Raw genomic sequence first — 26759 nt, forward strand, 5'->3', positions numbered from 1 at the left:
TTTCTGCTTTTTCAACTCAAATATTAAGTATAATTCTATATAAATTAGGGTTGTTGACCATGAATTCCAAAAAGTAGTGTAAAACTAGTGGTAGTAAGGTGGCGTTGGTGAAAACTTAAAAAACGTCTGAAAAAGGGGTACAAATTTCAAATTTGTGTCAGTTTTTGACTCGGGAGGACAACACAAGGGTTAACTTCTCTGAAAAAAGAAAGGTATTCTTGTCACAAATATCTATAATTGTTAAGTGAAGCCAGGTGTCCTCAGACTGAAGCTGGTGATGTCCGACCTTATCCTTAATCCTGACATCATGTATATTGCTTGGCATGTTATTTGCCTAAAACAGCAGTGTGTACAAGCTGTCTGTCCAAAAACAGTGGTTTTTAATTTGCCAGAAACCATCTTATCTCAACCATTTCATAGCTCAAAGTAAATTCGAATGGAACCAGCTGAACATTTTAAACATCAAACCAGCCAAGAGAGGCTCTTGGCCTTTTTGTCTTTTTGCTTTTGACTTTTGCTTGTTATTAAGTTTGGGTTATATTTGAGTGCAAGCTCTGTGACTTACAAATTGGTTCAAAGGGACTGAGTCACTGGAATCAAAGCAAGAAGACTACACACATCAAAAGAGATAGAAATGATATCACCCACACACATGATGGGAAAAACGGTGTGATAATGAGTCTTTATGAATGTCTGACCCTAATAACAGTATAATCGCATTGGGAGCTGCGAAATCCATGTGTTCACCCATTAGCAAAAGGAACACTCTTCTCAGTCACTCTGATTAGTCCAAGAAGCTCCCAAAAGGGCCGTTAGCATGCACACTCGAGAATGTATTTAAATCCAGAGGAATTTTAATTACACTCAGATAGCTTTTAACTGGGTTAGCTTGTGTTGTTTGGATGGTTAATTAATGGTTTTGTAAGCTGTTTTCATTTCAAACGTAAACTCCAACCGGAGTAAACAAGCAGACAACAGCATCACAGGTGATGTCGGTGTCTTTTTTTAATCGTATATTTACCATGTTATATTAGCCAGTCAAAGGACTTTGAGTACTTGAATCCAGTCTCGATTTAACACAGATTGACGTCTTTTCATGTGTCATTGGTCTTAGATGAATGTCTGCCACTGGTAACTGGGCTTTTAACATTTGTCTGTTTAAGGCTGTGAGAGACCCGTGACTTTTTTTATAGGAAGCCTGTTGCCAGCTTGACAGATCATCCAGATCTGTAAAATACTCAAAAATCTAATCCTCGCATTTATGATTATCATGTGCTCCTGTGGAATTTGATCTCCCTGTGAGATATGAGATGCAACATATGCGTGCTCACAACATGCGGTGCATTAGGTCTCACACGTATTGACATTCTACAACGTTTGCTTACTTAGCGCGTAAGCGGCAGTGAACACATCTGCAGATGGCTTATGTTTGGGTTTGTAAGAAAGAGGCCTCCTGTCCTACTTTCCCGCATGTTTTACATGTGAAAGTATATCATATTTTGTTCAATGAGTTGAAGAAGAGAACGGAAAAGTTTAATCCTCCCAAATTCATCCTTTTCCCAACTGCGCCAGATGGAACATAAAGCATGATAATTCCCTTTTTGGAAAAAAATTCAAGGAGTTTTATATGCGGCCAACATTTGAGTAACAGCTCATGAATCACAATGAGTGTTCCAAATAGGTGCGCAAGGGGGGTTTCTGAAGGAGGTCAAAAGAAGAGCAAGCCCCCAAAAAATCTTACCTTAAAAAGGAATAATCGCCTTTTTCCTGACTTTTGGATGTTTGTCTCCATAATTGACATCAAAGTTTTTCTTAAACAGCTTGAAGTGCTCCTCTCTGCCTAATAGCAGAGGGAATAGAAAGGCAATCAAGTTTATTGTAACAATAATTTATTCTGTACTACATCTTAACACACACACTGATTATGAGTGAGCTGAGGAAGTTAAATGTCATACATCAATAGACACTGATTAAAGTGAATCACTGTGAAATCGCTGTATTGTTTAAGGCTACATTAGGCAAGATGTCACTGTATATTACAATTTAGATTTCTTATTGAACAAATGTCACTAAAGTGGGACTGTAACAGAGGGGAATATCATTAACTGCAGAAGTAAAGTTGGGATGTTGGGTATACAGAGTGGGACCTTTCTGTTCTGTCTTTCTGATGTACTGTGATACCAACCACCGTTTTACTCACTACAAATGATCATAAGATTAAAATGCTGGAAACAACGAAGGAACCGTGATGGAATTCAAGCTTGTGTCATAACAGGACATAACTACCATGGTTCTTAGTTAAATCCTGGAAGACCTGTCAATCCAGTCAACACGACCAGCAAACATACTCTCTACACATCCTGATGTCACCTCGATGAAACAGCAACTGTAAACAATGACATTGTGACACACACTAGATGGCATGAAAGTCCTCATTAATTTCCTGCATCTTAAGACACTGTAAGATTCAAGGAGGCTGTCAATTGATTGAAACTGAAGAGCAAAATAGAAACGGCAATGCATAGTCGGTCCAGAAAATGTTAGATCTTCTGCCGCGCTTCATCATTTTTTGCTAAACCTTTGATATAAAGCAGTCACAGACTAGTTGTTGCAGCTTACTGATTTCTGAATACCAAAGTTAGATCTTGACATTTAAAGCACCCGTTGCTTCCATTTGTAGCCGACTGTCAGCATTATAAAGCTTTCGATATGAAATAAAAAATGTTTTATCAGAAAGGCGGTCTGTTGAACATACAGTACTGCGTAATTGACCTGCATGTCTGTTAAACATGACATGTGGTCAGAGTGCCAATGTCTGCCAAATGGCAGCATGTTAAGCACATGTCCATAAAACATTAGGAGGGAAATAGAGAAGAAAGAAGGTGAAGAACAGAACATTTGCTCCAGAAGGGAACATTATCTTTAATAGCACCATCATGACATACTTTCACTCATCCACAGTGAGCAGGAGCAGAGACGTAGACTCCTTTATTAACTTAATTGACGTATTTTAAACAAGGTACACAATTAGTTGTTAGTATGCTGCTTATAGACTGCACAACTCCATGTGGATGTAATTGCATTTCACAGTACGATGACAATGCACTAGTAACCCAATGATTTAAACAGGGAACATGTTGTAACAAAATAACAGTCTTATATTACATGTTCCTTATCACACTGTACTGTAACACAAGGGATAACTTGTTTTGTTCCCATGTCTTTTACATGTATTAGCTGGTGAGGATGCTGACTTTTTTTGCCTAGGACTTGCTTTTAGTATATGTATGTAGCCAAGAAAATGCATATTTAAGACCATTTTGCACGGTTGTTATCTTAAAACAAGATTCAAATCTGCTAGCAACCGTTGCCATCACATCCAAAAACAACACATGCGGTCACCAGCTTGAAATGAGATGCCAGCTTTTGTCTATTTCTGTCTGAAATCAAGGACACATTGTTTATTGATTTGCCAACAATTTTGAGTGATGAATCTGCCACCATTGTAGTTATAAAATGCTAAATGTAGTGCTGGAGTGGAAAGCTTGATTGGCATATCAACAGTAACTACGGGGTCTGTGTTAGGCAAAGGGTTAATTGATAGTAGCTCTGAGTTTACTCCATATTTGCTTGACATGCTGTTGATTCCAACTGTTTTTTTGTGACAAGTCGTGCAGTACATAATGCAGGGGAGGTGTATGAAACAAGATTGAATTACAGACTCACACTTAACAAGTAAAACTTTTCATGCAATCAATATCTGGATTAAGGAATAGACTTTTAAACCCTCTGGGGTTTGTTTTTATGTTTTCCTCCACAACGTCAATGGTTGCCTTCCATCAGGTTCTGTTATGTTATTGGCTACAGGGTCTTGTGAAGGCAGGCATTGATTTTAGTCACCATGGGCTTTGTTTTAGTCTTCAGTCAAGACAGTGACTCTGTCTCAAAGGAGATTCAGCCTTAAGCAGTGAATAAAAAACACATTCCTCACATCCGCTTCCACCAGTGCTCAGTTCACTCGTTGAGGATTCGATAATCTCTCTCTCTCTCTCTCTCTCTCTCTCTCTCATTCGCTCTCATTCACACTATGTTTCAACACTGTGTTCTTCTAACAACGGGATTCATCAAGGTCTGAGAGCCTTGTCTATATTCACCACACAAAGGGGGCAACAAGCCGTCTAACACCTTGATGAGATGAACAAATGTCTGTTCAATTATCTAATTATAGCCGAGGATCTGTTAGCACTGTATGTAAAACTACGTGTAGCGATTTGGGTATTATGCACAAAATCTGTGCAAGCCATCTGTGCCCATGGCATGTCGCACCATCAATTTTGCTGTGGCAAGATTAAAGAAATGTCTTACAGATGATGGATGGCTCACAAGATGCACACAATTTAGATTATCGGATACATTTAAACAGTGTACACAACAAAGAAACAACAACCTGAAACATAAACCATGTAAAGCTTAATGGGTGCTATGATATTATAATAGTTCATGAAGCAACCTTGAGACACAAAAGTCTTGAGACAGTTGAGAAATAAAATCTGCAAAATGGCAAATCTTGTTCCTTAAAAACAGATGTGGAGAACTAAATTTCCATCCAAATTAGCTTATGTTCCACTAGCTTTTATAACTCAGCCTTGTTGATGCTTTACATCAGCTGTCTTTCTAAAATGATGAAACATGCCCTGGTTTTGGTTTCTTTTTTTCATTTCTAACACTGCGAGGTCAGCATCGCAGCCCCTAAGGCGTGGGGACATCCCATATCTTCCTGTTTTTTTCGAGCCATTTCAAAGATAAATGGATATTTATTGCTGTACTGTGCAGTAAAAAAGGATACAACAATGATTTTATTGTTAGCACTTAACAGCAATTATGTATTTCAACAGCTTATGGCTAAGATTCATTAAATATATATTGTTTGTCGTATGTTGTTGTTGAACAAATAGTTGTCAGCTTATCTAAATTCCAAATGCTTCATTTTTGCAAAAACCCAGCACCATAGTAGCTGAGTGCATGTAATAGACCCAAATTCCGAATGGTTTGTCTGTTTTCTACAAAGCACATTCCATAGTTTCAGTGACAGAATTTGACCAAAATTTACCAGGTGAGTCTTATTACTTCGGTCTTCATATTTTTAACTACATTGACTTGAACAGTACGTTTTGACTTTTTAGCAAAGTCCATCCAAGCTTTTGAAGTGCTTCAACTGCCAGACACCTAACATTATCCATGCAGATACTTAATGGGACTTCTAGGTCTAGAAATATTAGACCCCTACAAAAACTATTACTATTTCCCTAATACATTGCTTGATCAACATAAATAAGTGCAACATGTTCACAATGTCTTCTTCTTCATACAACCAACCCCTTTAGGATCACAGGGATACGCGTTGTGGCTTCTGAACATACCTGAAGGCTACATTCCCCTATCACAGATGAATATTCCTTGTATCCAGTGTTCTGGCAATTTAGACAGATCTGCGACTGTTACAATAGTTTCACTTTAAGGACACACACATAGTTGAGAAGTAGTCAACATCTAACAATATCTGTGCTGATCCTCTCTCATCCTTGATGTGGGTGGCACAATATGGGCGGAAGTTTTATTTCTCCACAGTCATCTGCAATACATATGGTCGTGTCAAACACAGTGATGAGCTTTTAGTTGAATCAGCCATGCACATTTGTGGGGTAACACAAAAGAAGATTATGAGCAACTTCTCTCAGATAAAATGAAGAAATAACACTGTAATCAGTCAGAGGTAATGAGGTACACACTCGTAATTACATCTCTTGGATACTCGGTGAAGTTGTTGGAACAACAGCCCATTCAAACTCCCTTCTCTTGTTATCATCTAAATGCAAATTGGGTGTAATAAGGACCTTGTCTTTCTATCTGCTGATGTTTTGTGCCAATATACAGGAACAGGAAAAATAACAAGGCTGTATAAAGATGCAGCTCTTACTTTTATCTGCACTCACTTTTTGTACTTCTCAAGATTTTCTTTGCAACCTCTGAGATGCATGCTTCCCAGATACTCTAGGTCTTTTTCATCATGTTTTTTTTCACTCAGAACATTTTGTCTTTCTAAATTTTTTCTAAAAGTTTTTTGTGCTTTCTGCCTTTGAGGCATCCCTGAGGTTTAGCAAGCTGTGATGCACATGAACTCGTGGCACTGTGGCTTCAAATCTGACTCATGACCCTTGTCACAAGTTACCCTTTCTTTGAGAATTAACACATTAAATTTTCGCCAGAAAAAGACAGCGTTGGTAGTTTGTTCAAATGCTTACAAAAATCTCTGTTTGCATTTTCTTGATGAGTGTTTGGCAGGTCATGCAAATAATGACTGTGCTGTCTGTAGCAAACAGGTACGTAGACTCACTTTGTATACAACCAAAAAAACGTATCACCTTCAACTTCCTGTCTCAAATAACACCTTTGGAGTTTAGGGAGGATGCAGCAGCCAGAGTAGACTTTACCCACCCTGTTTTTATCCTGTGCCTTCGTGGCCAAGATGAATGATTCTGCCTCAAATGTTGCAAACTACAAGTAAAGAAAGTGCTTAGCTGTAAAAAAAAAAAAAAAAAAACGTTTTAAAAAAGAGTTTCATTTCTTTTACCAGCAAGGTGAAGGTTAGTGCAGCCATCATAGATTACACTGTGGGACTTCTCATTGCTACATCTGTACACAGCACAAGCTGCCAAAGGGCGTGAGTTATGTACCATAAACAGTGGCTTGTGTTAGAGGATGCATGTTGCCAGGACATCCCTCCCGGTCCACTGCGGTGTGCAGAGTGGCTGCTGTCAGTGGATGATTTGGCAGGGACGCAGAGTTAGTTTCCCCCCGGGACACGTTTGTCACCACATGTTTAAACCATTACCACAGTTGTGGCATGAGTGTTTAGGCCCAAGTCCAGTGTTTACATTAAATGTGTATTCTACGTTGAAGCCATATATGCCCTGTGTAGGTAGGGATGACTTCACAAGACAGATGGGACTATTCTTTTTTTGACTGAGGCAATTCAGATGCATATATCGACTTGTGACCAGAAGTTTGCCGGTTTGATCCCCTGACCAGTTGAGTAAAAGTGGGAAAGAGACAGCAAAGAGCAGCGCTTGTTCCTTTGTCATTACCCACTATAAGGAGCTCCTGTGCAAAACCGTACCCCCCCATTGTTACCTTCAAGATGTGTGTATGTAACTGTGTGGAATAGGGCGTTCCTGGAAAAAGTAATTCACGCTCAGTGAATCTACTCTGTTCCAAAAAAAGGGTTAAATAAACAAAGTACAACATTTTCATATTGCTCCCAATCCCAACTTCTGCCATTTAGTCACAATAAAAATAAACAAAAATAAAGCTCAAAATCACATAGCACAGATTGTTAATAAAGCACTTCTCTCTTAATTAAAACAAATCTAAACTGTTTATGTCAGCTCAAAATTATATTTCTGTGATTAAAAAGGAGAGAGAAAGGAGCCTGTTTCAAAATGTACCCATTCACCCATGGACCACCATTTTCCACTGAAACCAGAGCTATCCATCTTCAAGTCTGTACTTGAATAATGAAAACAAACTGTGCAAATTGTGGAAAAATTTAATGGATATAGAAGTTGCAGCTAGGAACATTAGAGTGCTGTTTATATGTAAGTTGTTTCGCAGCATTCCCGGGCTTTCCATCTTATAGGCTGTTTGTGGGGGTTGAAAGCAGCAGGTAGAGGAAGATTGAGAACAGGGTAGAGGGACAAGAAAGAGAGGTGGAGGGGTACTCCTTACTTTTCCTGTATGAGAGTTGAGCTGTTATTGAGTGAAAAGTGGCAGGATGGGCTGGGTGGAGCAGGGCGGGCCTCCCCAACAGTAGCATGGTGGAAAACAGTTGTTGGAATGACGAGAGACGGTGGGCTGATTCAGCCGGCAGGACATGGAGGACTGACTGCCAGATTTGAAGACGTAAAAAAATACGAAAACTCATATTGGAGATTGTGTGTGTGTGTGTGTGTGGTGTGTGTGTGTGTGTGTGTGTGTGTGTGTGTGTGTGTGTGTGTGCAGCAAGAGTGAATGTTTATGTTTGCACCATGTACTTCTGTCTTTGGGTGTGTACACTAAAATTGTTTGGAGTAACCCTGCTTGATGGAAGGGTTTGGGAGCAAGCATCTGGATAAAGCATTTATCTCGACCCAAATACAGCAGAGTTAGACGAGAGAGAGGTGTCTCCAGGGTTTGTGGGGAAGGGGTGGGGGAGGGAGGGGTCAGTCTAAGCTGGATAGGGTCAGTCTGGTGGTGTGTGTCTTCAGCTGGTTCTTATTATGGGGCTAATGTGACGCTCTGATCTGAAACACACACTGACTTTGCAGACCCAGGTTACAGCCGGATATGGGTTTTGGGAGGCCCCTTCACTGCAGCTTCTGTATCACAGTTTCCCTCCTTGGAGCACAGCGAGACTGAGGGCCTCATTTAAAGAAAGGCCTCAGTATCACATGTGGTCATGGAAAAGTTTGTAACAATGACACTTAAAAGTAACAAAAAGTGTGTGTATACATACAGTATATATAGTTAGTTTATGGTTTTTATGCATAAAATTGAATCCAACATAAAACTAAGGCTACTTTTGTGAAATTGCCTGAAATTTGTAGCAAAACTTTGCCTTGAATGCTTAGTTATAGCATTCAGACACTCATTCAACACTCTGATTCAAATCATATGTCACTTTGTGGGGGGGGGGGGGGGGGGGGGCTTGTTGTTTTGGTAAATTACCTGCTTTACTACCTTGGCAGAAAAAGCGCTTCACAAATTGCCTCTCGTTCACTTATTCACACACATCAATGACTGTGGAGCTGACATGTAAGGCACTGACTTGTCCATTGGGGTTAGGATTTTGCTCATGGACACTTCAACGTGTCATGACTTTCTAAAGTAAGGTGACCAGATTTCTCAGACAAAATCCGGGGACATTTTCAGCTCAGAAGCGTATTAACCTCCAAAACAATGTTTTTACTTTTGTAAAACTTAAAACGGGGACACTAGACCTAGAGCTATTCTCATTAGGGGCTAAGGAGGTCGACTTTTCTGTTAAAGATTAAGATCCTTTTTAAAACATAAAAGTCCGCGAAATTGCGTTCACTTAACCCACCAGACTCCATGTAAATAACCAGTGATTTTAGCATCGTAAAATACGGCTTCCTAAAACATCTCTGTACCGCAGGCTCTGTATAGCGTGTGCGACCATTGGCTACGTATTGTCAGTATTTTCTTTCTTTCATTCCAATTTCGGGTCTGTCAGTCACAGTGAAAACCGGGGACATTTCCGGGGACAGATCCAGCCGGGGACAGGTCGCCAAAATCGGGGACTGTCCCCGGAATCCGGGGACGTCTGGTCACCCTACTCTAAAGGTCTACCTAAATGCACCATAAGTTCCATCGGTGGTTTGTTTACATGGGAATGGCAAAATGTTGCCATGGGTGACTTAAGGGAAGCATGAGGATTTAACAGTTTTGTTGTTTCTCCATCATCCCCGACTCTGGTAGTGGTCATGGTCTCTGGAAGAGTGAATCTGCAGGCTACCGGGTAAAGCTACGCTGTGTCATAGCTACAGACTTTTCCGTGTGCCCTTTTTAGTGAAATACAGCCACTCTTTACACCATTTGGCTTTTACATTTTTTAACTGTGTTTCAGCAAGCTATTAGCCAAGGGTAGGTTACCATTGCCTGCTGCCAGGTGTAGTGCTAACTAGCGTCACAAGCAGTGACGCATGAAGTGGTATCAGGTCTGGTCACAAAGTAGTTTTATGAGTATGACTAACATACATTAGTAGTGAGCACAGTATCGGACCCGAAACACAATACTGTTATCGGTATCTGTGCGTCCTTATTTGTAGTAGAACTATCTGTTCCAAAACCTATTAACACACGTATCAAAATCTACAAGACAATCTACAACTCTTCTAGCATTTTTGATAAATGAGACCCTAATGAGAGATAAATACAAAAATAGAGGAAAACATGTAAAAAGAAAAGTGAGGTTAATTTATGAGATTTGGCTGGGAAATATTTGAAGCCTCTGCAGCAGCCAAACCCAACTTAAACCACATCTCTATCAAGAGTTCCCCTGCATCGGATCCCAGCTGAGCAAAGTTTCTCTGGGTCCAGGTCTCAAATCTCTTCTCCTGTGCTGAGGGTCAAGTGTAATGATTTATGACAGTGAGCTGCTACTCAGCAAAGTGTTTTCCAGCCCACTGAAAAGCCAATGTCATACTGATAATTAGTGGTGTAGTGACTGATGCTTGCACTCATTCTCATAACTGCAGTCATAAGGGCACTCTGAGCAAAAGCTGAATGGATCTATTGATATATTCAAAATGACTGTTAACGGTGAATAAGCTAGACCTAGAAATAATCAGGATGAGAGCAAACATGTAGACATACCTTTTCAATACCCACAAAGAAGTGTTAAGGTGGGAAATGACGAGACCAAACCATACTGCTGTTAAGTGTTCTCTGCACTTTCATACTTGAAGTTGTGACAGTTAAAATGATGCCTCAGATGCTCTCAGTAGTGTGCAACAGGGTACTGGTGGTATGTATGATAGAAACATTAAAACCCACAAAAAATACCTCAAGAGTGCAGTATGCTGACATTAAGTGATTTACCAGGAATTGTTAAGGCCCGTTTGAGTCACGACACAAGAACAGAGGCTACATTGAGAATGTGTTACATGCTCACGTCAAAGATGGAAAATCCCAAATTCAGGACTAAAGGAATACTTGAAGATCTATAATAGTATATATTTGTGTTCTCTTCAGTGCTTTTAACAGAAACATTTGACATTTTGCAAAATACACTGGCTTTCTTGCCAAAAGATAGGTAAGAAGATCAGTTAGCATTCTTACGCGTCTGCACTGTATGTATGGAGTTGAAGCCTGAAGGCTATTCGCTTAGCTTACTCTGCCTGGAAGCTTTTTCTCCATTGAATAGTTGGACAATGTAACTCAACTGAAAATCTGTGTAAAATTGTGTTTACACTACAAAGGATGTGTGGTGGTGACCGTCTCAGCAAGTGGGACGAGTCATCAGATTACATTGCATCTTGGTGGTCATTTACACTTGTATTCAAAGCTGTCTACTTGTGATCCATTCTCCCAAGACACATTTTATAACCGGGTGTAAACAGGGTCAAATGTTATAAATGTTACATCCATGCATGCAGTATAATCCGCATTGATGCTAACATTCATTATGTTCCCAACATTGATTGCTTTGCCAATGTTTTGCTTAATATGCTGCTTCCAGTGGAGCCTTGGAGCTATGAGGCAGTGATAGCATATAAGGAAGTAGTGTATTTAACTGCTGATGGTATGGAGAAATAAATGAGTGTTGCTATGAGTGAATGAGCAAGTAACAGTTATGTAATGTTCATCCGCCAATTTATATGCAAGACATGACACTGTACATGTATGTAGAAATCGGATGCAATTTAGAAAAATAGAAGGCCTTAACCGAGTTGCATCAAACAGGAAAATGAGGGCTTCAAACTGGTGGCCTAAAATAACTAACATTAAAGTAATTTAGTTTAATTATCCATACTAATCAGTAGCTGTAGCAACAGGACACAGACCCTCTTTGCACTCCCATTTTGTGTTGACATTGTAAATATTAAAATGTAAGTGGCTATACTTAACTGCTGTCTAATTTCCTCCTGCAATTACCTTGGACGGTCAGTGCTGTGGAACAAAGCCAGAACAGTCTAGCCAGTCATGATTTATGTGCAGTGTTCTCAATTTTAGAATAAAGTAAAGTAGGATAATGAAAATCCTTTATTGACCTTTAAGTAGTACAGGGCACTTTGTGTTCTGCAAGATGACAAACGTATCATTGTAAATGTCTAATAGTCTGTATGTGATTTCCATCGCTATTTGGTAATACTTTCTAGCTTCCTGTTCTCTGCCTCAACACCCTTTCCACATGGTGAGATTTGACTCTGGATTTCCTTACCGGAGTGTTAAATGTCCTTCAGTTCAGTCTGTAAACAGCCTTGTTCTAGCTGAGGGGAAAAAAGAGAACGTCACATTTGATGTACAAACAATCACTTGTTAGAATGGTACTTGTAGTGCAGGAGTATTTGGCAAAAGAAAGTGTCGGTGTAAATGGGGAGGGATATAGTTTGAAACAGTATGAAGGGAGGGTCAGTCCTCTGATGTCACGGGGGGATAATTTTAACAGGACCCACCCACTGGGACCTTGGCGGTTGATGGCTTCCGTAGCTCGGCTGGGCTGACAGAGGCAGGTTTGTATTAGCCAGTCATAAACTACAGCAGAGCCCTGAGTCAATACAATGCTTCTGTTCACTGCTCTGTTTGTCTTACTATGTTGTTAGGTGAGTGAGATCATCAGTCCAAATCCATTATGACCAACAAGTCTGTTAGTTGAGGGGGATGAGCCAACAAACTGGGAATTCGTCACGTCTTATTCGGCTGGAATATTGGGTTTGAGGAAAGATGTTTACTTTACAGCTGAAGCCCAACCTGGAAATTTGAGTATGTCCCATTGTGAAGTTTTGAAGTAGCACAATATTTCTTTGTTCGCTGTTGCCTTGAAATACAGTGTAGCAAAGTTAGCATGAAACTGAAATGCAGCCAACATTTGAAATGTTTTCTCTGGCAGCTGTGCAGGAGAGTGTACAGACCGCAGAGAGGAGTTCATGGCAAGTTTCTGAAGTATTCCGCAGAGATTTCCAATGATATGATTGGATGCCGTGTGGTCTTCAGCTACTCCTCCATAACCTCCCACCTCCTTGATTTCCTTTTCTCAATCTCATCGCAATCCTGTGATGAAGGAATAAAATGGCAGCACATACAAAGTCAGTTATCCTCAACAAAACAAGTTGGCTATAGAGGATCAAGGCCCTTCTTTTTTTTCTGTGTCCCTCTGAAGAAAGTGGGCTTTTCCTATTCATTTTGTATAGAAACCTGGCCTTTCAGAGCCCCTCTCACATTAACAACACAAACCCAGACAACACTGAGTCTTTCACATCCTTTCCATGCTTTCCCTCCCTTTTTTCACAGGTCCATTTTCCTAAACTGAAATTACATTACACTGCCATTCTCCTTTCACAAGGAAAGGTCATAATTTTTCTTTGCTGCTGCCACCCCTTGTCTGTTGTGTAAGTGCGATTTTTACATAGAGGGAGCCTGAAAAGTTAATTATTGCCCTAGAGGAGGCCACCCGCTGAGGCTCCACAAGCCTGCTTTTTTTAATGTATTGTACCTCTTCACTCTAGCTAGTGCTGGAGTGTCTCAGAGGGATGCAGAGGTAGGCAGGGATTTGAAAGAGGACCAACATAATGTTGTGTTAACTTTCACACTGACATAGTCCGGCCTGAGAAATGGCTCTGTAAAGCTTGTAAAAGTGTGTCCCTGGGGACTTCTGAAAAGTCAGCGGGGAAGAAGGGGTCCTTATAAAGCAGCGCTGTCAAGGTATGCAGAGTTGTGGCTCTGCTCTCTGCTGTTTAACAGTGCTGGAGTTGGCAGTATTTTTTATACAGACTGCTATTCAGAGTCAGGTCTGTAAACATGTTGCACCAACATGATCACCTCCTTTTCAAAGCAGCCAGTGTGCTGTGATCATTGTAGGGAATATGTGTTGTTTTGTTGGCTTTTTGGTTATCCAGTGTCCAAAGTAGGTACATTGTAGTTTGCATTCATCTGAATTGACACACAGCTGATTACCAAACCAAAACATAAGCGGCAAGCATTCGTCACTTAATTGTTTTCCAATTATCAAAGAATTATCAATAAACATTTTGACACACTAACCTATGGTAGCCACTTTGGCGTCATTTTTCAACGTGCTTAGTTGGGACTCTTGGTGTCACTTTTTGACGCTCTGGGTTGGGACCAATTTGGCGTCAATTTCAATGTGCAGGGTAAAACAGATCATGGGTGGGGTTAAAAAAATGTCTGTTTAAGTAACACGTGGGAAAAGAACGACACAGTTAGGTTAAAAAAAGGCCGCGGGTGGGGTTACAAAATGTACATTTCAGTGATACGAACCCTGTCGCTCTTAATGCACCGTCATCTTACTGTGCAGCGGAGGAGCTGCTGCTCTGCCCGGTGCGTCACATAAAGACGCTTAAGGGTGATTTGTGCATTGGTATCTGATGCTGACAGCCACTGACGAAGCGTCAGTATTTGGTGAATTGGGAATTAGAATGGGTTGACTGTTTACAGGAATGCTCTGACAACTCTGTTTCCTAAATAGATATACTATTCATTTGTTTTGCTACTTACATAATTGCTACATGAATGATGTACAGTGGAAGCATTTTTTCAGGTTTTTTTCAAAGCATGGAAGTCAGAGGGTGGTGGTTGGGATGGTGAGAGAGAAGAAAAAAACAGGTGTCCTGATTCCCATGTATTGTTAAGTTTAGGCAGCAAAAGTACTTTGGCTAAATTTGGACATTCTGAGAAGTTTGAGAAGTTGAAACTAACAAATATTGGTACTTTTGCTTGATATATGACAATTATCAAAATAGTTGATCAAGTTTCGTAATTGACCCAGCACCTATGTCTGATACACAACTATTCATAATTTATGTTCTAATTGTCCACTGGGTTGCTATCTGCAAACATAACTGGAAAACTAATGTTTATTGCAAGCACAAGTGCCATTGACCCTTATGAGTGATGTAATTGCTCATCATGGTAATGGCTGTGTTGCCATATGGAGGTAAATGCCTTTACACCCTTAAAAGCTCTCCAATTCTACTTATGGTTAACAACACCCTATCCTTTGCATAATTATATCCAAAAGCCAGTATGTACTGTTGTAACAGACACAGACCAGAAAAGGAAACAAATGACCAACACAGCCACTATTTCTAGTAAACCTAACTGTGGTTTAACCATAGCTTACGCAAGTAGGTGGTTTGTTTGGATTCCAGGCAGTGTTACCATGGCAAAATTGGAGTAGAGGAACACACAACTTCAAAACTTCTGCATGATATTTTAAACATCTAAAACACATTATTTGAAAGAAATGTGCATACTCATGATGATAGATAAAACCATTAGACATTGTGCTTGTGAATTGTAGTATTTCCTTTGATGACAATACAAGCAACACAAAAGCATCCCAAAATCCAAAATGTTGTCTGTGCATCTTCGCACTCATTTAAAATGACTCTTACTCATCGGCACAGTCTAGTCACAGGACACAAAGACGTCTGAATGTTTCCAATCTTCCTGCACTTGCGGTCAGCGTGCCTCTCTTCCCCATAGCTTTTCCGGACATGTGTCTCTAGATTGGGACGAAAAGAAGATAGAGAAGAGTAGGAGGAGGAGGAAAGGGAAAGAAAGACAAGAGGGTAATTCATTCAGTCCCTGGTGAAAGAGAGGAAGACTTCCTCAGAGCATTATAAATACAAGTGCAGTCAGTCATCAAATTATAGCCATCTGCATTGGCCTGAGACCAGGATTCTGCTTGACACACAATAAAGTAGTGTGAGGTGGGGTGTGGTAGCTAAATAGATCAGAGGCTGTTCTCTTTGGTGGTTAAACCTCCACACACAGACTGACACCAAGTGTGTCAGCAGCATCACAGCTCCAGCTCACACTCTGAAGGAGGAGGGATGATATCATCCCTTACAGATAATGATGCCTTGTCACCTCAGCTAGTTCCTATCTAGCCTAAGTCCCTTGGGGTTGGGTATAGAAAGATGGACAATATATGGAAGATGGACAATGTAGCTGAGTGTTGTGTTATGAGTCTTGTGATGCTCATTCTCAAAAGCACTTCATTGTTTTTTTCTTCATCCTATAGGTGTGAGTAATCTTTTGCATACCTGTTAGACAGTGTAAACACGGTAAAGGTTTAAGCAAGAGTGCAGAGACAAAAGAAGTGTCACAGAGCAGGGCATTTAGACAGATAGACGCTTTAAAATGTGCTTTTCCTCCACGAAGCCTATTCTGTACAGAGCTTTACAGAGCTTAGCTGGGGAACTAATGAATTCCAGGTCCAGGTACACTGCAGAGAGTAAACCTATTGTGTGTATTATTAGAAAATGTGCTCCTTTTCCTGAAGGCAACAGCAGCAAGCTGAATTTGAACCAGAAAATCCCCAGGCAGAATTGTCTTGGCATCGCTTTCTCCTTCAGCTTTTTATCCCCATGCTAAGTGAACAATCCAGCAAAAGCTCGGGTTTAAGAACCATGGAGCTCATTGCGATTTTCTTTGTTAATGCAATTGCCTGTAAGAAAAGATTCTGTTCCCCCATTTTTCAGTTTCAGTCTGAATGCTTCTGCGCAATTTAGCACTCGTGTTTCATTTGGAATACCTTAGCCTTACCAGAAACTCTCTGAACTGTACCATAATAGCCTCTGGCACAGAAAAAAACAGCTGACGACAACAGCCTCAACGACAAAAGGGACGTTATTAAAATGGATGATGTGTAACTTTGATAATTTCATGTGATTCAGTAATACAACTGGTCATTTGCATGTTCAGCTCATTTCTCGTTTTGAATTGCCCAGAAGGATATCTTTGCTTTAGTTTTGATATTTGTCTCTAATTTCTTTCTAGACTGGCTCCGCCCTCGTACGTACTTACGCTCAATTTTCATTTCCCTTCAGTACTCTGTCTTGGTTTTCGGTAGTGTTGGGTTTTCTCCAGCCAAATTTTTGGCTGTCCAATCAGCAAACAGAGGGAGTGGATGAGAACAATGATATTGAGGCCATGTGCTAGAGTTGTAGTTGTGTAACGATGGCGGAGAAAGATGCGAGTGAAGCCATTCGGCCCCGTTTTGCAACTCTGACAAATATCCAGAAGTTAAAGCCCGAGCAATTAGAATCAATGCTGAGTTTTGTTGGTGGCCATGATGTTGCCGCCCTCCTCCCCACTTGGTTCGGTAAAAGTTTTATTTTTCAGCTTGCTCCATCAGTGGTGAAGGAGTTGGCCAAGGCTAAATATGAGCCTTGTCGGTCTCCCTTACTGGTGCACATGCGCATGACATACGTCATGACTAAACATTAGCGATTGGTTATGGCAGATCCAGAGGGGCTCTGGGCAGATCCAATAGTTTTAAACTTCAACAGAGTACCCGCCTTCAAGGATGTCAACACTTGTCAATGGAGATTAGCCAGACTCTTTGAACAAATGAAATGTATGAGAGTCTGGGAGGACCAGGCTTCTTTTAGTTCATTAGTTAGAATTCACACAATACAGTATGTGATAATGTAAAAAACTATTTTCGGTGACATTTATTTTTCAGAGCCTTCTTTGGCTGCAGGAGACCGGTGCTGTGCTGCAGTGTATAATCGAATGGCTCTGTGTATTTGGCCCTGTGCTAAGACCCTTCATCACTGACTTTGTTCATGACAGAGCAGCCTTGGAACCAAAAGCAAACGCCTCGTGGTGAAATCACAAAAGCATGGGCACCATGATAAAAGCTTTGCTTTTGTCCTCGCTGAAATCAAAATGATTGTCTTTGTTCCCATTTTCCAGTGTTTGTTGCAGATCTAGGATGGAGGGGTTCATTTACAGGATGAGAAACCAAAGGACAAATGTAGCCTTCAGTGTTTTGAAGTTGGCAGCGTGGCATTAATGTAGATGCAACACAGACACGAGCTGCCTTTTAAAGGCACACATACACACAGATGGCCACCTCCAAACAAAGTCTTGAGAAAATACTTTTACCATTTATAGCTATCAATTGGAATGTCTTATTTTCCCTGACTTAATTGTGTCTGAGAAGTTATTCTGTGAGATGTTTGCCTCGTGGCATTAAACCCACTGCCCAGCTAGGCTACTGGATGCTACTGTTGTTTAGGCGGGAATGTTTTGTTCCTCAAGATCTCGTAGGAATGTTCTAACTTTGACACAGCAATCTCTCTCTCTGCTTCACTATTCCAAATATTCCAAAGCATTAGCATTGTGTAATGAGAAGACTGCCTTTTTCGCTGTGTTCCAATGAGTTTCTGTGTCTTGTCTCTTGTGAGGGCGAGTGTGTGCCTAATGGAAAGTCCCCTTTCCATAGCTCATGGCTAAGGCCATGGAAAACCCATGCGGAGCAAACAGGGTTTTTGGAGGTGGTCCAGTTTAATTTCAGAGCATGTGCACTGGGAAATAATTGACTGCCTCAGTGGTTTACATTTTGTCGAGGCACTCGCAGAGCACAGTCCGAGGCAGGTGGTTGAATTTGCATATCACTGGAAACGAAACAGCTCAAGCCTGGGAAATCCTGCACCCCAAGATTCTATATGCCCGGAAAACCTCCGCAGGGGTAATGACTGAAGTCTCAGCGAGAGAATCGCTTTGAGGCAAGAGGAGCTCCTCTTCAGCCAGAAGCAGCTGGAGGACACCTGATAATAGAAATCAGTCTTGAGCAAGTTGCACTGTAATGTGAGACTCAGAAAAATGCTCATTTACAATAATAGTTTCTCCATCTTCCACATTAGAATTCAAAGAGTTGTCATCCAACAGTTGTAGGATGAGTTACTTGCTTCCATTTGCAGGTGCCTCTTTGTGTTCTTCCTATGTAGTGACACGTGTTATGTTGCCACGGTGTAGAGAATGCAACTTGTGAGATCAGGCCATTTTATGTCAAAATAAAATATGTACTAAAGTGGCAAAATGCCACTTTTTGTCCATATTCTATCAGAAGTGCACAGTCAAAAAGAAATGCATGTGTGTGTAGAGTGACATATAGTGAAAATATATGTCTGACTTCCAAGTTGACATTATGCCTCTTTCTCATCTTTAAATGTCTTATTTTCACCCTTCACAGAATCCTACTTTGGGGACAGTTACTGCAGTTTACAAGCCTTTCAAGATGTCACCTCCTTCCACCTGTCACTACAGATCAAGACGAGTCGGCGAAGTGGGCTGCTGTTTTTGGCTGCAGGAATAGAGGACTACCTGTTCCTTGAGCTCCAAAATGGGAAAATACAGGTAAATGGTTAACACACTGTGAAGGAGGCTGAAATATTGTACCATTTAGTTGCTCATGGTGCAGCCAAGGTTGTCAATTTTGTCAGTCTTAAAAATTACTTGAATGAAAATAAAATAGAAGATCAATATTATCACTAAATTTGCTCAATAGAGGACGCAAGACAATCATGGCTGTACTTTTGGCTGAAATAACTTATTCCAAAACCTGCATGACTTTCAAAGAATGGCCGAAAATACAAAAAGAGATTAAGTGTTGATTTTAAAGGGAAAAAAGTGAGTGTTTAGGGTTATGTATCATTTGGGTTTTTTCCCGAAACCAGTGCTAAAACGATACTTTTAAAATGGTGCCAGTGCCTAAACAATGCCTGAACATAACAGAAAACAACACACAAATGACAGTCAGCAACATTAAAGAATGGCGTTTTTATGGTTTGGGCCAAATGATCAAATTTAAATTATTTATTTAAAATGTGATAATAACTACTGTTTGAGAGCCATTCCGCTTCGAGACATATATTATTTTATATGTTCCATAGATGCCTATATCTGAAAACAGCCTGAACTTATTTAATTGTTCTGTGGCCTCCTCTAGATGTACTACTGAAATGAGGAACTGTGACATTTTACATCTATAATTAAGTGTTTGACAAAAGCATTGAAAAGCATCAGGTGTGCAATGCAAGAGAATCATTTCCCCTGAAAGCACATGTCTGCATCTTCGAAAAGGTGAAGTTTCAGGGTGTGTGTAATACAAGGAATAAATACCTTTAGCCTTACTCATTCTGTTCCTTAAAATGTTATGAGATGCACCGAACAAATACATTTAATGCCTTGTAAAAAATGAAATAGCCTTATTGGTCATGCAAATGTAGGAATCATGTCATTTAACTTTACTAAAACAAAACGCAGATTATTGATGTTACCAGTGAAACTGCTTAAAACTAAAAACTTAGTCAACACTTTGAGTATACCTGAGGAATTTTCTGGGGTTGTAGATACACTGCCTAGATAATAAATAGTAATATTACAAGAACATTGAGCCTAAACTCAAGTGTTTTTTGTGTCAACAAAGTAGCCCACATAAATGGTAAGTGAGGGGATCCAGAAATGAGCATTGGTAATGATATTTGGGTTGTTATTTGGTTATTCAAGAGAGAGTTTCTTCATAAATATGGACAGGCTTAAACAAAATTGTTGTAACCCGTATTTATTCATTTTATGAAAAGCATTCCCTTTAAACATTAGTCCTGAATCCCATCCATGTGCTGCCCATTTGTTATACAATGACTCTTCCAATGGAATACACTATAACGATTACCACCATATGACACAATAATACTATACATACAATAAAATGCATACAATGTTTTTGTTTTCCCTTAGGCTCGGATGAACATGGGTGCTGGCGAGGTGACACTGTCCTCATCCCAAGGAGTACAGCTGAACAACCTTCTGGAACACAAAATCTCACTCACACTGCAAGATGGCAAACTCACAATGACAATTGATGAGCTCTTCCCAACATATGTTCCTGTGGATGACGATGGCGAACAACTCAATATTGACCAGGGCATTTGGCTTGGAGGAACAGGAGACCTGGATGCTGCCTACCTCAGCAATGCCATTCCCCCTTTCCGCGGCTGCATGACTCAGGTCAAATTTGAGTCCCACCAGTTTGATATTCTCAGCACAGCGTTTAAGCAATGCCAAGACACAAAGGAATCCTGCAGTAGTGAGTTTGAGGCCGGTGATGGGGAGGCAACTAGCTTCAGCACTCCTGATTCCTTTATGTCCTTCCCCACCTGGAGCATGGCAAGTGGTGCTCCAAGGGTCTTAGAAGTCCTAATGAAAACCACTATTGAAGATGCGTTACTTGTTTTCCACCCTGGAAGAGATTCAGACTTTATTGCTATTGGTGTTGTGAAAGGCTTTCTCAAAGGTATGCTGGATATCGGCAGTGGCTTGATGGTACTGGAGAATACCAAAGTGCAGCTGGATGATGATCAGTGGCATAGAGTAAAGGTTCACATCAGTTCAGATTATTTTGTCATTAATGTAGATAGCCAGTCTTCCTCCCTCCCTCTTGACTCGTCACAAAAATTGGACTTGGTGGGAAACTTGTATTTAGGAGGTATCCAGGGGAAAATGAAGGATGTCTTTCGTGAGAGCGGGTCCTTAAGTCACGTAGAAGAGGACATGACAGCCGAATCCTTCATAGGTTGTTTAAGCGAAATCAAAGTAAATCAAAAGTATAGAAGCCTTCAGGATGCTTTGGTGACCAAAGATGTTCATGTTAAATGTGAAGGAGAGGATTATGACTACTCAACGTACGAGGACCCAGACGCAACTACAACTTCTCCACCTGTTAGCATCCGATACGTGATTGACAACAACAATCCGCATTGCTACCCTACAGACGACATGCCAGAGATATTCAAAAATGTGACAAAACTTCTTGATGTCACCCCATTGCTTGTGATTGAAGGTGGGGAAGCTTCTCTTGATATTAACAACCTAAGCCCTACTTTTGACCTCAGTGCTGCAGGAATGCGACAGTCTCAGATAATCTTTACGCTCCAGAATGATCCCTGGTATGGCTTGATTGATATGAACACTAACACAAAACGCACACAAAAGTTCACTCTTCTCGATGTTGTCAATAAGAAAATTAAGTATATGCACGATGGAAATGAAAGGCATGCAGATCAAATCCAATTGCAGGTGGTTGCTCAAAGTAACAGCCACCTTCCAGAATGTTTAAAAACTCCTCAGGACTATGTTCTCCCAGTTGAAGTTCTGCCCGTCAATGATATACCACAACTTGGTGGAGGAGAAATCACCATTACAGAAAACGGCAGAACTCGTTTGAGTCCCGGCCTAATCAAAATCATGGATTCTGACACACGCTGTGATGAATTAGTAGTAACTGTAACCTCAGAGCCTTCCATGGAAGTTGGTTACTTAGAAAACGGTCAGCAGCCAGGAAGAAGCATCTCAGAGTTCACTTGCAGGGAATTGAAAGATGGAAATATATATTTCATACACAGAGGGGGTCGTGCTGCTGAAATTACCTTGGAGGTGTCTGATGGACAGTCAGTAAGCCATTCAACTACTTTTAAGTTATCTGTGACCCAGCCACATATGACTGTTGTCACTAACACCGGCCTTATGTTGTCTCAAGGAAGCAACGCATCCATAGGTGTTCAAAATCTGGCTGTCATTGCTCATCCTCGTAATGGAGTAATTATGTATAACGTCACACAACCTTTGATGTTTGGAGAACTCCAAATAATGACAAGTGATAGAATGTACAAGCAGGTTACAACTTTCCATCAATCTGATCTGGATCAAGACCGCCTTAGATACGTTAGCACAGACTCAAGTGACCAGGAAGATACTGTGAGCGAGCGTGTTCAGTTCGATGTCCACCTGGGACAGTTCTCCCTCTGGAACAACACCTTCTTGGTCAAGATCATCCCTTCACAGGTGAAAGTTTCTATCCTGGTTCCACTGGAGATGGAGGCCGGTGAAGAGCAAACAATCAGACCCACAATGCTTCAAGCCCAAGTGAAAGGGAAAAACCCAGATCCACAAACTGTAAAGTACATCATTGTCAAGCCTCCAACACTCGGTAGTCTCCAGTTGTCAAACAGGCAGTTGGCTGAGGGTGACATCTTCACTCAAAAGGACATTTTGAACAGTGCTGTTAGCTACAGGGTGCGAGCTGGGGATAGTATAGACCAGTTTCAGTTCAGAGTGTTTGTTGATGATCGGTATTCCCCTCTATACACCTTTCCAATAACCATCCTCGCTAATGCAGATGCTCCTTCATTGACCAATGAGAGGCTGGTTGTCTTGCAGGGTGGTGAGCATACTCTGAACAAAGACAATCTTTGGGTGCATTCTCCAGGTTCCACAGATTTTGTGTACCGGGTCACACAGGGGCCAAAGTATGGGCGACTGATAAGGGCCTCCCCACCCGGACAACCTAGATTTGAGGGGGCAATAAGAGTATTTAGTAATGAAGACCTCCAGTTTGGAAGGCTCATTTACAAGCACGATGGCTCCAAGACAAGCAGTGATGAGTTTCGTTTTTCAGCATTTGATCAAGCAGCAGAAAGTTCAGACAATGAAGAAACAATGAGTGGTGTTTTCAGAATCTCTATCCAATCCAAGAACAAGCATGCTCCTGTGAGGGTTGTTGACAAAGTCTTCAATATAGTCCGCCACGGTCAGCGTCTGCTAACAACAGATGTCATCCAGTTTAAGGATGACGACTCGGGTTTCAATGACACCCAAATTGTCTACGCTCGTGAGGGAATCCTCTCAGGCAACATTGTCTCAACATCTAATCCCTCTCAGCCCCTTTTCCGTTTCACACAAGCCGATCTACGAGATAAGAAAATCCTCTTCATTCACCACGGAGCAGACCGGGAACGCTTCTCACTGCAGGTGTCGGATGGCTTCCACAAGACCACCGCGCTGCTTGATATCCAGGCAGGCGAGCCCTACCTGCGAATAGTAAACAACACAATTATTGTCATCGACCATGGAAGCACCAAGACCCTTAACACCACCCTACTGAGCGCTGACTCCAACATGGACATCAGAGATGACAGTGAGATCAAGTTCCAGGTCATATCGCCACCCAGCGACGGCAGGATTATTGTGAGTGGGATTGAGGCTTCAGAGTTCACCCAGGAGGATCTGAAAAAAGGCGTTGTCTCATATGAGCATAATTATGAGAGTCTGAGGTCCAAGGACTCCTTCAGCTTCTCTGTCCAAGCAAGAGGACATTCTGAAGAGAGCACATTTAGAATTAAAATATTCAAGCAAGGTTACTTCTCTGAGCCGGAGGTGATAACCAATGAGGTCATCATTTCCTATGAGGGAGAGCACACCATTATCACCCAGGATAATCTCAAGGTAATGTTTACTGAGTCATTACAATATGAAACTTATTTGTTTTTATTAACTGGAATATTTTTGTATGTGATCAAGATCACTTCACAAATCTATCATTAATTTGTTTTGCGAACACCTACTCTTTAAAGCCCACATTTGTTTTTATTTATAAGTAACTGTGTGAAAGAACCTTGTCTTTGTCTTTTTCAAGTTTATTTTCTCTTTGGGAAATGTTCACATGACTAATTGAAGCATACTGTCTTTTTTATACACTCTCTCTAATCTACATTATAGCCACATGAAAGCAGGGCTAAACATGACGCATGTGCAATTGCTGCTTTTAATCTAGTTTATGCACTGAATTACAGTCTATTAAGTGTGGAAAACAGAGCACTAAGTATCCCCAGAGGAGCGTCCTGAAGCCTACTGTAATTTATAAGATGAGCCTGTCTGCACTTCATCTTAAAGGCAATTAATGAGGTTTAAATTTGTGGTCCATTCATAACACATTCTATGAATACACTGTATGTACAGTATCTTGACTTTTAAAATAATGACATTTCTGAAAGTATTATGTTCTTTTGTTTAAACTTTAATTTCACCATAGTGTACACATTTTAAATCTGACCAGAGACTTATATTTCTCTATAGACTAGATAAATATGTATTGAATATAGCCTTGACAGAATGGCTTTTACAAAAGGTAAAATATTGACTTGGCTTGTGGGAGCTTTTTTCAATGTGTGTCCTTACTAAGAAATGGAAAGATCTTCAGAAATATTGTGAAATGCAAGATTGACTGCTCAACACCCCATGGCTTCAGGCTCCAATGAGTTTATTAAAGCTTCTCAGTAGGGTTGCCATAAATCTGCCTGTGTGTAAATCTGCAGCTTGACTTTAAACGTTACCAAATGGCATGGAATGTCTTTTTTTAAGTTTTAGTTTGCCATACAGTCACAGTTGTCTGATTGAATACTTTTATGCATGTACCTTTAGGTATAAACTGTAACTAAGTTGGCAGTGCTCTATTGTGGTGGTTAATATACAACAAATGAATGTAGTGTGCTGAAATTCACACACAACACTGTTCCTGTACTACAAGAAAATGAGAAAGGGAATCCAACTCCAGATGTTTAAAATACTAACTTTGAAACACCACTGCCAATTTTAAATGAAAACTGTTTCATAAGCATATGTGATTTGTTTTCCCAACTGTGACTGAGGCAGTTGCAAAGCCGTCTGCTTTTTTTGTCAGCTGTGAGTAGTTCATCTATTTCCATTGTGCATTGGATTGGGGGACAACAGTGCCTGTCATCATCTAAAAGTCCCTTTTAAAATGTATTTAATTAGCCAGAAAGCTGAGTAATGTCACTACACACAAAACATTTAGATGAACCTTGTACAAAAAAGAGATGAAAAATAAATTATGAATAATAAATGAAGAGTGTGTACCTTTTGTCTTTTAGGTCGATCAAGCTGATATTCTTCCTACAGAAATGGTGTTCACCATTAAAAACCCTCCTCGTCTCGGCCATGTGGTCAAGCTGACAAACAGCTCAGACAGCACAGCCTCACCTGTCCTCAACTACATTCACTCCTTCACTCAAGAGGACGTCGATCAGGGACATATTCTCTATGTGTCTGCATCGATCCAGGTATATTGTCATTTATTGTATTCTGTTGACGTGAATCAGATGTGGCAGCTTGTTCTCTTTCATAGTCACACTTTGAGTAAAGTCAGACAAAAGACAAACCTCAGTCTCGGATGAGTCTAAGGTTCAAGGTCTCTTTTTAGTATAACAATAAGTTATTTGAACATCCATCTCTTTCAGGGCAATGACGCCTTCACAGTTGATGTCAGTAATGGTTTTACGACAGTGGAGGACCTGCACATCTCTGTGAACATCGTGCCCCAACGCATCCCCATCCAGACTTTCAACTTTACAGTGAAGGAAGGCCTCAGCAGACCAATTAACACAGAGATTCTTAACATTTCGCATCCCTTCTACAGCTTAGCAAACATCGACATTTTTGTGGAAGAGCCACCACAACACGGGGACATCCGTTACCTGGATGGAGACGAACTTACTTACTTTACATGGGAAGAGGTACGTAAGGATATAATAAAAGAAATATATAAATGACCAATTATGTCACATATGCCAACAAAAAAAGATCACCACAGTCCTCCAAAACAAAAAAGTCACATCTCCCTTCTTCCTTACTAAAAATAATACTGCTCTTTTCACTTTTTCTCGTATTTTACCACCTTTGTATGATCCCTCACTGGGTCTCAAAGACTTCTTAATCAACAATCAAGTAAAGTGTCTTTGTTTGCCAATATATTGACATGCTATGCTACTCTTTTATTACTGGCTTGATTAAATGCTGGGTAGTTAAGAAGGTCATTGGGTATTTGCCTTTGCCAATAATTCAGCTCCTCTTCTCTTTTGCGTTTTTCAAAAACATGATATCTTCTTCTACCAATCTTTATAACTGCATTCAATTTGCATATTTTGCAACTTTGAATTACCATTATCATCACAAAATACTACAGGAGTACCTACAAAAATATGAAAATGTTAAATCATCAAAGATTTGTGTTTTTACATTTGGTTTCCCTTGTTGTTTTTGAAGTTCCACTGGGGTTATTGGCAGATAAAAGCCTTGGTCAAAAAGTTAGGCTTTTTGTGCACCAAATGTTAAGCAAATGTGAATCAAATGTATTGCCAAAGTACCCGAAATATTGAGTCCTTTAACTAACATTTTTTAGGATTAAGTTGATTTGATTAATCATTTCTTTAGAGCTCCTAAATTTTCTTTGGAGAGAGTTTTTTATACAGTATTTTTGTCAGTTTGCGACCAAACCCTTCCCGTAAGATCCCAAAAAAAACCAATAATCCATA

At 40.4% G+C, this 26759-nt stretch overlaps 1 protein-coding gene across 1 annotated transcript in view; it reads left to right on the forward strand.

Annotated features, from left to right (window-relative positions):
- Positions 1-26759, forward strand: part of cspg4 (chondroitin sulfate proteoglycan 4) — a 69177-nt gene that overhangs the window by 20090 nt on the left and 22328 nt on the right. The window contains 4 exon segments of the mRNA XM_032523814.1: positions 18785-18948; positions 20332-23874; positions 25320-25508; positions 25686-25961. Coding sequence (XP_032379705.1) covers positions 18785-18948; positions 20332-23874; positions 25320-25508; positions 25686-25961 — 4172 coding nt within the window.

The sequence above is a fragment of the Etheostoma spectabile genome, chromosome 8 (genome assembly GCF_008692095.1).
Source record: "Etheostoma spectabile isolate EspeVRDwgs_2016 chromosome 8, UIUC_Espe_1.0, whole genome shotgun sequence".
In the NCBI taxonomy this organism is placed as follows: Eukaryota; Metazoa; Chordata; class Actinopteri; order Perciformes; family Percidae; genus Etheostoma; species Etheostoma spectabile.